General features: G+C 37.6%; 1 protein-coding gene across 1 annotated transcript in view; it reads left to right on the top strand.

Annotated features, from left to right (window-relative positions):
* The first annotated feature begins 1118 nt into the window (after positions 1–1118).
* Positions 1119–15042, top strand: part of znf804a (zinc finger protein 804A) — a 111448-nt gene continuing 97524 nt past the window's right edge. The window contains exon 1 of the mRNA XM_051710011.1: positions 1119–1917. Within this exon, the coding sequence (XP_051565971.1) occupies positions 1807–1917 (111 nt within the window). The 5' untranslated portion in view covers positions 1119–1806. The remainder of the gene's footprint in view (positions 1918–15042) is intronic.

The following is a 15042-nucleotide window of genomic DNA, read 5'->3' on the forward strand; positions in this document are numbered from 1 at the left end:
AAAACAAGATCAATTAGATTGATCTTGTTTTAGAAACAACACTGCATAAGATATTTAGGTTTTTCAGAGAATGTATTTTTAACATGTGTATTTTGTCTTACTGTACTGGCAGAGTTTTTATAGTCAAAACAAGTGAAAAAATCTACCAGTGCTGAAGAAGTAATCCAAAGTATTTAGAATAAGTTACTGACCTTGAGTAATCTAACGAAATATGTTATAAATTACATTTTACAGCATGTAATCTGTAGTGGAATACATTTCAAAAGTAACCCTCCCAAACCTGGGAGGTTTTTTTTTAGCAAATCTATCAGTTACAATGTCTTTTACTATATTGCAGGACACATTTGTACACACTTCTACATGTGTGCACCCACACGTCTTGCCCCTTACATCTGCCTCTCCTACTGTATGTAATTTAGAATTGATTCAGAAACTGCGTTGCTTAGTTACAAGGCATAAATTGCTCTTCTAAAATTGGGGGATGGGAAGGGAACTCTCTCTCTCTGGCTTGTTTCATGCAGCCACATGCTCTGTAGGATCTTGTAGTGCTCTTTCTTTTTCTTTAACTTTCTTCTTTACTGTTTAGTGCTGCAGTAAGTGAAATCCTTAAATAGGCATGCAGCGCATCCACAGAACTCTGACACAGGATTCCCAGTACTCAAGCGAAGCCCTGTTTTGAAGCTTGTTTTCCAGTCTTCATTCAAATAAGATGAGTTCAAAATTACTGTTTGATCTCTCTTCAGTTGGCATCTGTAATGTAATTTTCTTTATAAAGAAGTCATGAATCTTCAATTCTATCATATTGGCATGTAAATTAAGATTCTATCAATAGCTTTATGGATTTGTACAGTGCATTTACGCACTAGGAGATGTCCCATGCTTGTAAATTGCAGCACCTGAGACTTTTGATTTCCAGGTATCTGTGTTTGAAGAACACATTAATCTTTTTATAGCTGCTTTCACACAGATTAACCTGATAAAATATGGATGAGAGTGGATGTAGCACATACAGAAGCATCTCTCAGAGCGTCTCAGCCTTCCTTTACCTGCTCCTGACTGCTGCCTCAGCTCCTTACTGAGAAAGAACACGCTCACGAGAGAAAGAGAGAGACTAATGAGGGAGAGAGAGGGGGTGTGTGAGAGGAAAAAGATGCTGAATCCTGGTTGGCTGGGGAGCAGAGGCTGACTCAGTGGATCTGGATGAGCAGCGTGTGACAGATGCAATTCTCATCCCAGTCCTCGCTATCTGAAAAGGGGTTTGTTCTCCATTAGCCCCATTCATTGGACCAGCAACAAACGCACTATAACACCATGCTTCCCTTCGCCAGACCCAGCACAGCTCTCTCACTAGCGCATATCACTTCCGCACTGAGGAGACTCAGCCCAGACACACTTCATCCCAGCGCAGAGAGCCGAGACTGAGAGAGAGGAAACAACGTGTGAGCAGCTCTTTCTTACCATTCGTTTCTCTTGCTGCTGCTGCACAGACGAGAGTGTGATAACACATTGCTGGAGGCTACTAAAAGAAGAGAGAAAAACCCAAAGTGACTGTAACAGACTGAGCAGAAATGATGCTCACTGATGTTTGAGGATCCAAAAGGATGAGGGAACATGCTCGCTCTATTCCAGACTGAAGGATAGTGAGCTCATGTCTTTCTTCTAGACTGAGACATAGAGTAAGCAAACAAAAGAAAAGGCTTGTTGTGTGGACTTGTTTTGCTGTCTCTTGTCTGGACTCTGTGTGCATGCTTCTTCCCGTGCTTCTGTGCACTCCATGCATGGAAGCTTGGAAGCTTCGGGTCCCCCATGGCGTGTTACTACATTGTCATCAGCTCCACGCACCTCAGCAATGGACACTTTCGAAACATCAAGGGAGTTTTCCGAGGTCCCCTCTGCAAGAACGGCAACAAAAACTTGGTAAATACCACATCTCCCTTATGAATGTGTATTTCGTAATGTGGTTTGGAATGTTTTCAATGTTTCCATCAGTGTTTTGAAGCCCAAATTCAGAACAGTAAATGGCCTCTAAAAAGTTTTCTGTACTATGGTAATGCTACATTCATGCACATATTGCATGATACTGTAATCAATAATCAATATAGTAAAACAATCGGTAATTATAAGCCGTTCCGCAAGTAATAACAAATTAATTACATTATTATTATGTCTCAATACTATTGTGGACCAAGGACTTCTAATCCTGATTTTGTGACCTTGAAAAGTATGTTGCAAAGGGTGAAATTAATTAATTTTTTGCATTTCCTGTATATGAGGAGAGTTGCAGATGGAGAAAGTAAATACGGTTGTAATCAGTGACCAAAACTAAATTCCAAACAGATGGATGGGGATAAAATGTATCTGTACGCACAGTCATGGCCTGGGATTTAGTCTAACTGCCCTCAAAATAATCCTCCTCTTTCTGCAACTGCAACAAACTGCCTCTATTTCTCCACAAACTCTCCTATAAAATCTAGGGCACCACAAAAGGGAATTTTTAAACAAAATCAGGGTTAGTAAAATATTATTTTTCATAATTACTCTAAGAGCAGCCTGAAGATTTTTTTTCTTTTTTTTTTTTTCTTTTTTTGTTTTTTGTTGAAGAGTTAAGATGGATTATAAATACAAAGTAATACGATGAATGATGCAGCGGTGCAGAGTCATTTAATTAAAGCACTCAGTTCCTGAAAGGAAGCATCTTTCAAAGCTTACATTTTGAAGTGAAATTTCATACTCCCTTTCACTGCCTCCCTCTCAAGCCTGTTCTTGTCATCTTTGTCAGTTGGGGAAACAGAGCTTTCTTGACAGCAGTCTCCTCCTCTAAAAAGAATCAAAAGTGATTGGAGATTAAATATTGAAGCTCTTGGCTCGGGATCAAGCGCCAATGCTGCTCATCTGCCTCCTGCCTCCAGCTGAAAGGCTAATGCTGAGGGAACGTTTGGGTGGCATAACTGTGAATGCAGCAACAGATTGTTTTTCAAGCATGGAGGAAACGTAGAACGAGCTTTCGGTGCCAGTCCTCTGCTCAGTCTCAGCACAATTATTAGACTTGGCACATCTCCTACTCCATCGCAGTGAGAACCTAGTGTCATTGCATGTAGAATTGCAGAGGAGCACTATCTGTGTGCATGTGTGCATCACTGCCACTGCTCTGGAACATAGTACATTTCACTCATTACTCTCTCTGCTGCATAAAGCAGCTGTAAATTATACACTCATGCACACACAAGCATGCACACTGAGTTGTATGGGCATGAAAGGCAGGAAAGAAAGCTGTGCTTATCTCAGCGCTGGTGCAGTGCCATCTGGCTCTGTTTCCTGGTGCAGTGATATTTTAGTCTAGAAGAAAAGCTTTGTGCTGTAGAACATTTGTTCAGCGTGGCTCAGACGCAGAGGAAAGAAGAGAGGTGATGCTTTTATAATAACGGTACTACTGAGAAAGTGTGAGTGCTGCCATAGTCACTCTTATGCTACAGTGGACTTTTGCTGTATGAAATAGAGAGCCACTCAGTAAAATCCATCTCTGTAATTAAAGATACTTTCTCTCAGTCTCTCTCGGCTTCCTCCACACATCAGAGGGCTTGGTTCAAACGAAAGAGTTCACCTGTTGATAATGTTGGGAGAGAGAGAGAAAAACAAAACAAGACAAATTGTGGGGTAAAGATGGTCTTTGATGATCTTTCTTGATAGGGATTCTACTTTAACCAGTTGTCTAACTGTTAGTGAAATAAACAATATCAATAGGAACCACTGCAATATACAGTGGGATTGAAAAGTATGAGTCAACATAGAAAATCTTGGATTCAATCCTGGAAATAAACAAACTGTTTTAAGATTTTTATAAACTTTTTTATAAACATTTTATAAAAATGATGTTAAATTGAAGAAAATGATCATATACTATTTCTGGGTCACTAATCAATTTGACCTTGTTAAGTCCTTTGTATAAAAAGTCAGATTTCCTGGTTTCCTTTGAAGTATACAAAATGCTCTTTGGAACATTCTTAGATCATGCTGGAATTACATGGATCAGCAGGTTTTGCAAAAAACTTGTGAAGTCCATGCCAGCCCGAGTTCATGTTGTCATAAAGCAAAAGGGGGACATAGCAAATGCAAAGAAATTCTGAAATTCATGTTAATGTTTCGATAAAAAAATTTCACTTAAATTGTTATGCTGATAATCTCATTTGTATAAAAAAAATAAACTCTATTTAATTAGAATAGTCAAATAAAAGCTCCGACTGGACTCAGACTTTTAAACCCCACTGTATACAGTATTTTCGATCAAGTCAAATTAAAGATTAGAAAATTGCATGAAACAGAGTATGTTAAAAACAATCAAAAAGTAAACACTATGTGGATTTTTTTATGCAGTGTGCTAATTATACTCACTTTTGTTATCGCATATTGCCTTTTACTGTGTGTAGTTTTTGATGACTCTTTTCCTTGTATGACAAATCAATAGAACATTTTAAAAATACTTCACACATATTTTGCCTCATATGTCATTATTATTGTCCGTCTTTTTAGTTTTGTTCATGTAAGATGAGGCAGTAAAAATGCCGTCGTAGTGTGCTAAATGTAATGTCCATTGGACGTTGGAACTGAGCCACGTCAGTGGACTCTTATAAAGTCAGACACTGAGTGAGCACCAGTACCTGAGTGGAATTTTCCCCCTTGCTTTAGCCTCCATAAATATGCATATCAGCAGGGTTATTTCAACGCTTGAATCGATTTCCTCACAGTCATTGCTAAGTCAGCCAATCTGCACTGTGATGTGAGCATCCGTATCTACTCAGTGATGCCACTTTCAGATGCCATTGTGCTCTGAATGGGTCCTTACACTGAATATATACAAGGCCACAATGCCCCTTATGGCAGATGCCTTGCGCTCTAGCAGCAGCTGGTGTGCTGGTCAGCTTTTGTGCTGATTGCACTGGGGTTACAGACAATTGTGTGCATTGGACATTGATACATTGTAAGAAAAAACTGAGGTCTCTCTTACTAAAAAAAAAAAGTTTGCATCTAAAATTTCTAGTTGGCTTTTTAAGAGTTCTGTAAAGAAGTAAGCTTTAGTTGTGGTGACAATATTACTGTGGGCTCAAACAGAAATACATATTTGTAGCACCATGTTCTACCAGTTGAGCTACAGGAACACTACAGTATATCACTTTAATGTCAACAAAATCAGCTTTGCTGAAAAGTTGTGTCGAGTTTTGTAATGTTTGTTTCCTCTTGTGCATGCTCTTTAAATTCAACATGTCTACTGATGCTCTGTAAATATATGTAGTACTACAGTATATAGTAGTATTTTTTTATTTATTTTTTTTTATCTGCTGAATTGAAGAGGTTGACACTTATTATAATGAACAGAATATAACTTTATTAGGTAAGTGGACACATTTTTCACAAGGACTGAAAAACTTAAAGGGATAGTTCACCCAAAAATTTAAATCCTCTCATCATTTACTCACCCTCATGCCATCCCAAATGTGTATGACTTTCTTCCATATGCTGAACTCAAATTAAAATTTTTAGAAGAATATCTCCACTCTAAGTCCATACAATGCAAGTGAATGGTGATCAGACCTTTGTAGCTCCAAGACTCACATAAAGAAACTCCAGCGTTTGAGTGTTTACTCACTCCAGGGTGAGTAAATGACAAGATAATTTTCATTTTTGGGTGAACTATCCCTTTAAAAACTATTTTGGGACAATTATTTCCATAAGTTGTATTGTGCCACATTATTTCTCAATCTTTCTGATCATATTTTTTTTTTTTTTTTTTTTTTTTTTTTGGTGTAAAATTGACTTTTGGTACCATGTACCTGTATTCTCTTTTTTGCCCATTTGACTCCACTGAGCATGGTCATGTGGCCTGCCATCACCATGCCATCATCCAAAGTAAACATAGTTTATCATGCACCGTCCGTAAAGCCTTAATCACCCTTGCCTTTTTGTACAGAGCTGAGGAAGCAATAGACTCAAGCCTAGACTAATCACACACACAGCAAAAGAATGAGACAAAAACAGGGGGAGAAGAGGGAGAAAAAAATGGCAAAATGTTATTATGTTCCTCTTATCCTTTGTCTTTTCCTGCTGGGAAAGCTTGCCCTACAATTTGCATTGTGAGGGAACAATGTGTGAGTGTGTGTGCTGACGTGCTGCTCTGAATTCCTTCCTAATTGAGAATTACAGCAGAAATACAGCTTTAGCAGTGACCAGAGCTCTGCTGTCAGGTAATTAATGTAGTGGCGCATACGATAAGACTCTGCAACCTTTCGTTGCATTTTACCATGCAGCTTCCATTGAGGTGTTAAGGGGAGAATCAAGCGTTTAGATATCACACCATGCAGCATGCATTATTTACAGATGGGGAGAACCCAGGGCTTGTCATCACTGCTGAATGCAGACAGATGTAGTTAACTTTACGCTCGCCTGAGACAAATGTGTGGCACGCATACACACACGCACACTTAGCTGATTAAAATTCACTCCATTCATGGCCTTCTGTTACTCATAAACGCCAGGTTCATTTAAATACTCTGAACGTGGCGTTTTGCTTCTAAGGCTGCATCTATTTCATTTCTTAGCGCTGTTAACTTTATAACAATGGAATCATTCTTGCCAAACCCCGCAGTCACAGTGTTTGTTTCTTTATAAGTGTGTGTGTTTTGGAGGTATTCACTGGTTGTGTTGTTCTCCTCATTTTTGTACAAAAGAGGCACAGTGCAGATTTCAGGGGCCTTATGAAAGTGCTAATCCCATGTTCTCTCCTGACGGTGAACCCATTTTCACACTGATTCACAGAAAATACTCTATTGAATAAACTGTGTACTTAGAAGGCACAAAGGCACAGCGGGGTTTCACTGAAGGCTCTCTGCTGAGGTATAATAGCACAATTACACAGTAACACGGCAGCTAAACCCTTTCTCCTTCCTGTATCCGGCTAACCTGACATTCGGAGATGAAATATTTGCAGCGGTCTTATGCTGTCAACCCATTGTTGTCTTCTTACTCTCATAAATATTTAAGCCAAACTGGCCAAGAAACAGAGGATCTACAATTTACCTGCTGTTTCAATGCAGAAAAACATCTAAACTCAGTGAGACCGATCTTCTGCTTTGTACTGCCCATTTCTGTATAATCACTTGAACTTTGCCCATCATTTTCTATGTACTGGGAAGATTTTGCACTCGTAAGCAGTGAAGTAAAAATATCGCCCCGGCCCTGAGCCCTGGCCTTGCACAACTGAAGGGCAGTTAGAGGTGCTTCCATACAGCGCTTCTTCCTCCTGAGGGACGTTTCTTTCCATACAGGGGCTTGTGACAAATCCACTCTGACCCTGAAAGCCTGTGACACTTAACACTCTCCAAAGGCAGACACTATTCTTTTGTGTTTATGCTAAATAATACAGAGGCAGACTGGAATGTGTGGCAAAGTAAAGGCATTATGTACATGAAAGTACAGGTAAAGCATTGGAGAGAGAGCCCTATGGTTGTGCCTGTAACTGAACGAGTCCCCATCGTTGCTCATAGCCACTCACTGCAATATGATGGCTGAGAGCCTTTTAATGTTCCCCATTCCTTTGAGTGATATTATAATGCAGAGCTTCCCATCTGCCTCGTCTTACTTGATTGGATGCTTGATAGAAGTGAGGCGCTTTTTTCCCTCCTTTTCAAAGAAAAAAATATGCCACAGACTGAGCAAGCGTGTAAACACTGAGTAACACAGCGCCAGGCCCTTAGCTCATTAAGCTCTACTGCTGCCCACCTCCCGCTTTACCAGAGCCACTTTCTTCAGCAGCAAGTGTGGGGAGGGTAAGACGATCAGGGTGTGTTTGTGACTGAGCACAGATGGAGATGCAGGGAGAGAGTTGCAGAGAGAAACCGTGAGGAGCCCTTAAGGTGAACACAGTATTTATGATGAACTCTGAGTTAAAGGAAAAGTTCATTCAAAAAGAACTCTGCCCTTACTTACTCACACTCATGTCGGACATACTACTCATGTGCTATACCCAAAGTATTCTAAAGCCATAAAATAGCATTTTGTGACAAAAAGATGGACAAAAATGCATCAGATTTAATGTCATGTCCAACACTATTGGTTCTTATGTGTGTCATGACCAAACATCATGCAAAATTATTACACAGTGAATTCGGCGAAAGGAGGTCGAAAGTTGTGCTGCTGAAATCAGTCAGTGCTTATCGAAATTTTAACCACTGCCTCCAGTGGCCGAATATGTTACTGTTATTGAGGTGAGATGTCCTAAACACATTAAATGTAATTTTAAAGTGAAGATATAACCTCCAAATCATAATCACCATTGTTTATGTGAACACAATTACTTTCTGGGTTCCACAGGACCAGATCCCATGTCTCAGAAGTATCAGTAGCACCACAAGGAAAAGAGAAAACATTTGAATTGATGCAAAAATGTCTGATGGGGGATGGAGCTTGTCAGATATTCTGCAAAATGGGGTTGATTTCAGGATACATGAATATTCGGAAGCAGCATGTCAATTTTCAGTGTTGCATCATGACGTCAAACATGCACAATAGTTGCCATATTTCATTTGACAACGTATGGCTCCAGAAAGACATGGAATATAACATGCAAGTTGCATGGACTACTTTTATCATGGTAGTCATTATAACTGTTGTTGTATGGAAAACGTGTTGTGATCCACGAGAAAAGATAGCAATATATGGGTTTGGAATGACATACTGTAAGGGTAAGTAAACCATGAAATTTCATTTTTGGGCGAAATATTCCTTTAAGTGTGTTGGTGTTCATTGAACCTCCTACCTCTTTTTCTCTTTCTAGTATTCAGATACTTCACCAAACAGTGATATTATCAGCAGTGATGAACACTACATGCTTTGTCTTTGACTAAAGTCAATTAACTTGTTCTCTGCTCTCGTCCCATCTCTCTCTCTCTCTCTCTGCCTCTTCTTGTTCTCTCTTTTTCTTTTCTCTCTAAATCACACAAATACTACAATAAAATAATTTTATTACATTTTGTTAAATCCAGTTAAAACATCTAAACACCCTTAAAATGAGATAAATTTACTTGAGAAGAAAAATTGCATGAAATTTTAAGACTTGTTTTCTCTGAATATATTTCTGAACACATTTATTTATTTATTTATTTTGTAAGCATAAATCTCACTGTATTTTGTTAAATTGGTGCATAAAAAAGTACCAATTGGTTAAAAAAATAAAAAACGTCATTCACGATATATTCTCTTAAAATTCGATTTTGCTTCAAGTAAATTGATATTGTTTTAAGGAGGTTTAGATACAGTGTTGGCACCAGGATGAATTACATAGGGGGGCATTTTAAATGTCTAGGGGGGACATTCACTTTACCCTAACTGAAGCCTACTGTGATGCGACACAAATTATTGGTTGTGTTCTATCATCAGCTTCTGAAGGACAAAACAATCTACTTGACCCTAAAACACATAAAATATTCAAAATAATATTTACGCATTTTTACCCTGCAAAAAAATAAATAAACAAAATTAAGCAAAATATAATTTAAGAAACAGAGATACAGTAAAATACGCTACTGGCAGTCTATGAGGGAATTTTCCGGTGGAGGCTGATATGTGAATATTGATTGATCAAACCAATAAAAGAGTGCAGGTTATTGCTGATAATCATGCTACACAGATAAGCTTTTTCTGAAATTTTAATTAGGCTTGGTTTCCTGATAACGTTGCAACTTAAGCTTTTACGATCATCTTAACTAACTTTGCTCATTATTTTATGGAGTAACACCAGTTTCCCAAACCAGCACGCAGATCATTCATTATAAAGAATAACTTAAGTGCCTTGTTATGGGAGCTGACCAGTCCAAAGGTGCTGATTACTTTGGCCAGTATGTCCAGGAGTCTTCTCAACATTAAAATAATGTGGGAATACTAACAAACATGGATGTTGTTTGTAACCTTGTCGAGGTGCCAAAATGTATAAACGAATACAGAATTTTATATAAAAAAAACAAAATTATGATGGCTTTTGTAAGAAGGGGTATCAGATGTATTGACGCTCAATCATAGAGATTAATGAAAGTGACGCAATAAATGCATGTAACGTGAATGTACGCAATGTGAAACATAAGGGGCTCTCACGTAATCTAAAGTTTTGTTATTTTGGCTGCAAACTGAACAAATGCACACAGAACTGGATTAAAATGACAGGCGTCAGTATTGAACTACTCATAGACCTATCTAAATACTAATAGATCGTTATTTTCCTATTTTTATCCTAATATATTAATATATATATATATTAATATATTAATGCAATTTATGAAATGTCCCATTGTCTTTTGATAAACTGTGAAAGATGCCAGAAAGATATGTTTAAGTTGCACTTAATGGACTTAAGATAGGAACAAAGCTCTTGTTAATTTACAAACATTTTTACGAAGTACTTACAGTAGATAACGATGCTTTTGGGAAACATGCCTTAGAGATTAAGTACTACTTAAGTGCTACTAACGTTCTACTTACTGCTTGGGGAAACCCAGCCATAGTCTTAATAATTAGTGATGCGTTTTAATCTTTCCAATCACCAACCCATAACTTGTCAATATAGCAGATGATCAAATAAATCGCCCACTGCCATCTACAGTCTGACCAATTAAATGAATGGAGGGCCCCATTACAGCTAACATTAACTCAGCATGTGAAGAGCAACTCCATCCTCCACTTCTTCATTGAAAGGAATATATTTCCTTCAGTCTTTCACTCACAAGAACCTACAGTAATTTGGATTTCATTGATTTTTGGATAAATTTTATTTCTTCACCCCTGTCGCCTTATCCACAACCAGGCTTCAAGACACACTAATGTGCTACTGAAACCTGATGGCTTAAAAGGTTGTCTCAGATGATTATTTGTTATTAATGCGGAAGGAGGCAAATATAATTTCACTTTATTCAGCCACATTTTAGGTGGGAGAAATTGATGTTGCGTCACACTGTTTAGATATTTTCTTAGGAAAGAGTGTAGTTAAACATGCACACATACTTTTCTGAGCAATATTGTACTCCCTGCTTTTGCCCTAATATTACATTACTGGATTAAACTCCTCATACCTGAAAAGTATGCAGGTATTTCTAAGAGTGACGCTTCTGTCACACAATGTTATATTTTTCCTTTCCTCCAGAGAGACCAGAGCTTGAAGTCTCTATTTGCGGCTGTTAATTATTCAAGTGTCGTCACCTTCGTCTCTGGGCAAAATGGAATCAGGCTTGGGCGGTGGCGCCTGTGCAGTCTCCTGCCAGCTGCCTCTTAATCTACAATCATTTAGATCCAAGAGGCGGAATCAGGGTCAGACACTAGCACTTGCATTTGAAATATGAATGATTTGTGTTCAAGTGTTCAAAATAACTGGAGGAAATGAATTAATCATAACTAACTAATCACCATAACAATATTAAGCCATGGCTATTTTTCACAGGCTAAAATTACAAATCATCTTCTTGATACTGTCCATATAATTTAATTGAACTACAGCTTGTGTGTGCAAACTTAAGTGTGTACTTGTGCCATATGTTTTCCCATTTTTCTTGTGTGTATTTGTGCATGTCAATGTGTTTGTGTTCCTAACACATTTAGAATCTCTTGCCAGGGTTTGCTTGGAGACTTGACTCTGCAAGTGAGCAGTTCCTAATGATCAGAATGTGAGCTAATTGACAGAGCTATACTGTGTGTTTAGAGAGGTAATGGTCACATCATGAGATGCTACTGACATTTCAGCCCTGGCATCTCCAAAGTGAACACCCGTTGTGGCATTTGGGCAGTGTTATTTTTTGAATAGGCTTCAGACAGTATTGGTATCTAGTAATTTTAGTTAGTATCTAAATGTTCAAAAAGGTGAAACAGCTGATGATGGTCTAGATTTTACTGTTTGGCTTTTAGATGTATTTTACACTAGAGAGATTTTTGGACAGATAAAAGGTCTTTTTCCTGAAGATTTATTATCTTATCAACGAATTTCTTATTTTTAAATCAAAAATGTGCAAATCAAATCACAGGTACTTTGGAAGACTCCGCCATCACTATTTTGTAACCACTTATAATTTACGTAGCCTATATTATCTCTCTTTCTATATATAAATGTAAATTTATTGCACATACAGGCTTATGCATGATTGTGGCTCTTTACTTATAATAATAGGTATGTAATAAAACTTCCTTAAAATAGAGTTTTAGAAGTGAAAGAGGAAGATCATTTTCATTGTACCGATTATTTCATGGACATCCCTCAAATTAAAATATAGTTGATTAGTTATGATTAAAATGTAGTTGCTACCAACTACCTCAAATAAAACCCTTTAATAACGTTTTCAGATCTAATGACATGAAATTTGCTAACTTTGGCAAATTTGATGACTAGTTCTTCCTCAGAAGCACTCATAAACCCTCTTTCATGAAACACAAGGAGACTGAATTTCTGTATGAATTGTAATGCTCAGTTCAATACAACAATTTATGTAAGAATAGTTTAACAAACATTTACACAGAAAATCATTCTGCTTGTATTTCATGAATGAGGCCTCTTGCTTTTGAAGTTGTTAACATGACTTTGTTTCCCGATGAACTGATGAAACTCATCACTTTGTGTCCTAGAAATTGCCAGCCAATCAGATAGTAGCTTGCGAATATTGGAAAACTCTTGCCAACTCTCATTTTTGTGTGAATCAGATAGTCCATTTGGGCTGTTTTTGTCATAAAAAAAAAAAAAGAAAAAGTGTTTTTGTTCAAAAACTTGACCTATTTGCACTCATTAAACCTACCTAAAAAGTAAATTATTATATAATAATATTTGCAATTCGCTTGTTGGTTTCATAGTTGTCCATCCCTTCTCTTTGATTACATTTTCTCACTCATAGAAGGCTAAGATCCGGACTTCAGAGAGGAGAAAACCACCAGCCTTTCATGCGGTAGCCATGGAGATTATTGACATTTAAATCCCTGTTTCAAAGCTGCAATAAATGCCCAAGCAGATAACAAAATGATCCTCGTTGTGGTTTCGTGCAGATTCCTTAGGATTCAAACATTGTTGTTGCCTGTCTTGTGTTTAAAGCCATGGTGGTTCACTTCATATATTGCACATAAACATTATTACAGCAATTTCATGATGTTCTGCCCCTGAGCCCTGGTGCGAGACAGCTTGCCTTGCAGTAAGCACGTTGAAATGAAAGTTTAACAAACAAATGTACACACAGAGCCAAATAAGAGTGCTGTGACAAGGTTTCAGGCATAAACTCTATTGCCTCTGAGTGAAAAGAAACACTTTTGTCGACATCATATGTGTAGGCCCTTTTTATCACACCACAGAGGCTGAGTCAAAGACAGGCAAAGAGAGAAAGTTTTAATATGTGCATATCTAAAAGTACAGAGAAACGTTGCATCAGGCACAGTTGAAAGTTTTCTCTGATTTGGGGCACTGAAAAGCCGACACAGGTCTCAGCACTGTATGATATTTCACAGACTCCCATGATTCCCTGCTCGCCCCTAACCAAAGAACATCATGCATGCACCATCACATAATCTCCTCTCCCTCCTGCCATGCAGGACAGTCCCCATAGCAACCTCTGAATGACCTTTCTAATCTCTCCTCTCTAATGACACAAGTGTTCATCAACGTTTGTGTACACAAACAAACGTTTCTGTGATAAAACTTCTCATGACTGAAAGCAAAAACATATGGGCAACACTTTATAATAAGGTTCTGTTTGTAATTTCTGTAGTTATTGCATTTTGTATAATGAGCTAACAGTGGATAATGATTTTGTTTAGCATGTATTATTTGTGGTTAATCTATAAAATATTGTTCATTTTAGTTCATAATGCATTAACTAATCTTAACTCATGTTTTAAATAAAAAAAATAAAAAAAATAAACTTCTGTTAGCATATGTAGAAATGAGCATTAACCAAGATTAATAACTGCTTGTTGTTCATTATTAGTTCCCCTTGCAAAAATCAGGAGATTTTTTGCCGCAGAATCATCTGATCATTTTCACATGCAAACGTGCTTTGCGGCAAACTTGCGGCAAATTGTCCATTGTTGTCAAAGGTTTGCTGCAGGTTCACCACTACCGATGAAGAGCTGCATACTTCTGTCAAACATTTGCGGTGAATCACAAGCTCATTTGCATGTGAAAATAAAGAGTGGCAAATTTGCTGCAAATTTGTGGCTAGTTTGCCAGAAATTTTTTTTGTAAGGTTCATGTTAACTATTTTGTTAACTAATATTAACGAATAGAACCTTACTGTAAACTGTTACCTAAATATGTATGTAAGAGAGAATATGTTAAAATCCAATTGCCTAATAAAGTGCTTTCTGTCAAAATAGTCACATTTAATATTATCTGCGAGACAATTTCAAAGTAGCCTGATATTGCGTGCAATCTCAGGGTTCATAGGTCAAACTCCAATCAAACAAGACATTCACATTTGTCCAGTGATCTAGCTAGCTGTAAAATTTCAGCCAAAAAAGAGATGGAGTGTATGAGGTGTGGTCAGACAATAAAGCAACTTGAATCAACAACAGCGATAAGCAGCACTAGAAGAGAGCAAAAACAGATAGTGTGTTTTCTGTTGAAAAGCAGCAGTTTGTTAGCAAAGCAAAGCATCTGTTAGCACGTAAGCATCTGGTATTGCCAAAGCAAAACTAACATTTACTGCGGCTATACTTTCAAAGGAAGTCAAATTGACCCAAATCCATTGCTTTCAAGGGACCTCATTAAAAATCATACATTCAGTTCATATTTTTGTTCTACAATATTGTTAAATATGTCCATAATTTATAGGTATGTGATCAAATTGTATTCTAACCAAAATACAGTATCTGTCAGTTGCTGAACCCTAGACATCATTCATGATCTCACTCACTCTAAACTTTTCTTTACAATTCAGAGTACTCTTCTTTTAGACAATGATGACAGCCCTGTGCCAGTAGTCAATATTAAGCAGACTCCACATTCCTGTATCTGATCAGGGCTTTAAATCAGAAGATAGA

Source organism: Myxocyprinus asiaticus, chromosome 11, assembly GCF_019703515.2.
Source record: "Myxocyprinus asiaticus isolate MX2 ecotype Aquarium Trade chromosome 11, UBuf_Myxa_2, whole genome shotgun sequence".
NCBI lineage: Eukaryota > Metazoa > Chordata > Actinopteri > Cypriniformes > Catostomidae > Myxocyprinus > Myxocyprinus asiaticus.